Source organism: Agrilus planipennis, unplaced genomic scaffold (genome assembly GCF_000699045.2).
Source record: "Agrilus planipennis isolate EAB-ADULT unplaced genomic scaffold, Apla_2.0 scaffold11, whole genome shotgun sequence".
Classification (NCBI taxonomy): Eukaryota; Metazoa; Arthropoda; class Insecta; order Coleoptera; family Buprestidae; genus Agrilus; species Agrilus planipennis.
The window spans coordinates 2,821,015-2,823,041 of NW_020440736.1; the positions used below are offsets into that span (position 1 = coordinate 2,821,015).

Genomic DNA, 2,027 nt, shown 5'->3' on the forward strand with positions numbered 1-2,027 from the left:
TTTTATTATTATATAGGTTATATCTCAAGGGCGGTTTCATTTAAATTTCAAGAAAAATTCTTGACAAAAAAACAAGACGAAGAAGAAAAAATGTCATCCAAACTGTGTTGATCAGTCTGTACCTACCATTTTTATATCAAACTTTCTTCTAACCCGTACAATGTTCAAGCTATTTGTTGGGTTGAACGCACTGTTGTACGTATTATGGATCGTATAAAATGTTAAAATGGTTTTAGTCGTTTTGAAATACTCACTCAACAATTCCGGATTTTTACCGACTGCAATAACTTTTGCATTACATTGAACTAATCTGTGAGTAATTTCTTTTCCAATTCCTAAAAAGATTCAACAAAACAGAATTTTAATTTACTTCGTTGTAACAACAAAATTTACCTGAAGTAGCTCCAGTCACTAACGCTTGTTTTCCTGCAAACGAAATGTCCATTTTAATGAAAAAGTTTTGCCAAGTGTTTATTTCTGGAATCATTTCACTATTTATTATCGCTGTTCTTCACTTATCTCAACTTTTATCAATACCAAACAAATAATAAACAATTTTTAACAAGAGTGATGTTTACATTTAAAATACATACGTCTGTCTTATCTTGTTTTAATGTAACACTATTATGGGCTATTTGCTTTTAGAAAAAAATATAATGTGAAATTAGCGTTTACCCACATACGTGTGATTAAACCTTAATAAATAGACTGAAGTTTTAATTGCATATTAAGAAAGAACCCCATGATCCGACAACTTTGTTCGGAACTTCACCTCCTCTGGGAGTGCACAGATCTTTTATAAAAGAATAAATAAACTGAAGCGAGTCCCATTTCAGTTATCACAAAATTATGATAGGTAATGTCCAGTAGTACTGTAAAGGGGCGGCCAGTTCGCCACTGGTTCGAAGCACTAAGGGTTGACAATAGTACAAAGAGCTATTTCCTCATCATCATCATCATCATCCTTAACTATTTGCGAACAGTAATCTAATCTAGGTCTACCTCTACTCCTTTAACTCCCGTTTCTGTCTCTAATATATCTCTGACTAGACCTTCATGCCTGAGGAGGTGTCCTACCAACTGAAAAAGGTGAGGACTTGAGGACTCTATGGAAGTCAATAAAAAATAGGCGAGATAGGTTGGTAGGACACCTTCTCAGGCAGAGACATATTAGAGGCAGAAACAGGAGTTAGGAGTTACATCAATAATTACTGTACTGGTTAAATTTCAAATTTAAATTGTAGTTATGAGGGATAATACCGCATATCCTCATACAATCTAATTTTGAAATTCAACCAGTGCAGTAGTTACTGACGCCAATTATTAACACATCGGCAATCATGTCGGTGGTATTTTTACTTACTTTGATTTAATTTTTGAATGACCTCATATTTTAATTATATTTTCATATTTAATAACTATTCAATTATAGATAAAATTCATAACAAAATTAAAATTAGAAATAGGCCGGTGATCTGTTTTCATTCGGACGTATGGAATTGTAACCCGCGAGTCAACTTAACATTGTAGTTCAAAGAAAAAACATGTTCTTTCGTGCATTCAAACTGCAATTTACATTTTACGCATAATATTGTTTTGTTGAAAGATTTACCACGTTATGTTCAGGCCATAGACGCCTTATTAATTTTCCTGGAATCTATATGCGAACAACTCTTTTCTGTATTTTTTTGACGTGACAACGTCTTATAATTCGATGGAGCCGCTGCACGCACGAAAAAACATGACTCATGCGGCGTTACCTCGCTCTGAGGCGTTCCATTTAAGGCTTGAAGTGCAAGCGAAAAGGCGGAACGAGCGACAAAGAGGCAGAATCGGCCTCCTCGTTCGGCAGCGTTCGACATCTGTCTCTCTCCTACTTGAGTGAGCGATGCGTCCGCGTGGACAGCTGCTATACAATAATACATTTCCATTTACCTCCTTCTCTATATCCATACAAAATATCTATCAAACAAATAAAATTAAAATTTTCTTTTGAAAAATGAAACCATTCCATCAGTATTTTCTTA

At 34.6% G+C, this 2,027-nt stretch overlaps 1 protein-coding gene and 1 long non-coding RNA gene across 5 annotated transcripts in view; one reads left to right on the plus strand and one right to left on the minus strand.

Annotated features, from left to right (window-relative positions):
• LOC112906138 (L-xylulose reductase-like) overlaps positions 1-505 on the minus strand; it is an 8,971-nt gene extending 8,466 nt beyond the window's left edge. Inside the window, exons 1-2 of the mRNA XM_025979844.1 lie at positions 394-505; positions 255-335 (exon numbers count right to left, since the gene is read on the minus strand). Coding sequence (XP_025835629.1) covers positions 255-335; positions 394-487 — 175 coding nt within the window. The 5' untranslated portion in view covers positions 488-505. The remainder of the gene's footprint in view (positions 1-254; positions 336-393) is intronic.
• Positions 1-2,027, plus strand: part of LOC112906139 — a 42,976-nt gene that overhangs the window by 29,642 nt on the left and 11,307 nt on the right. The gene's annotated exons all lie outside the window — the stretch shown is intronic.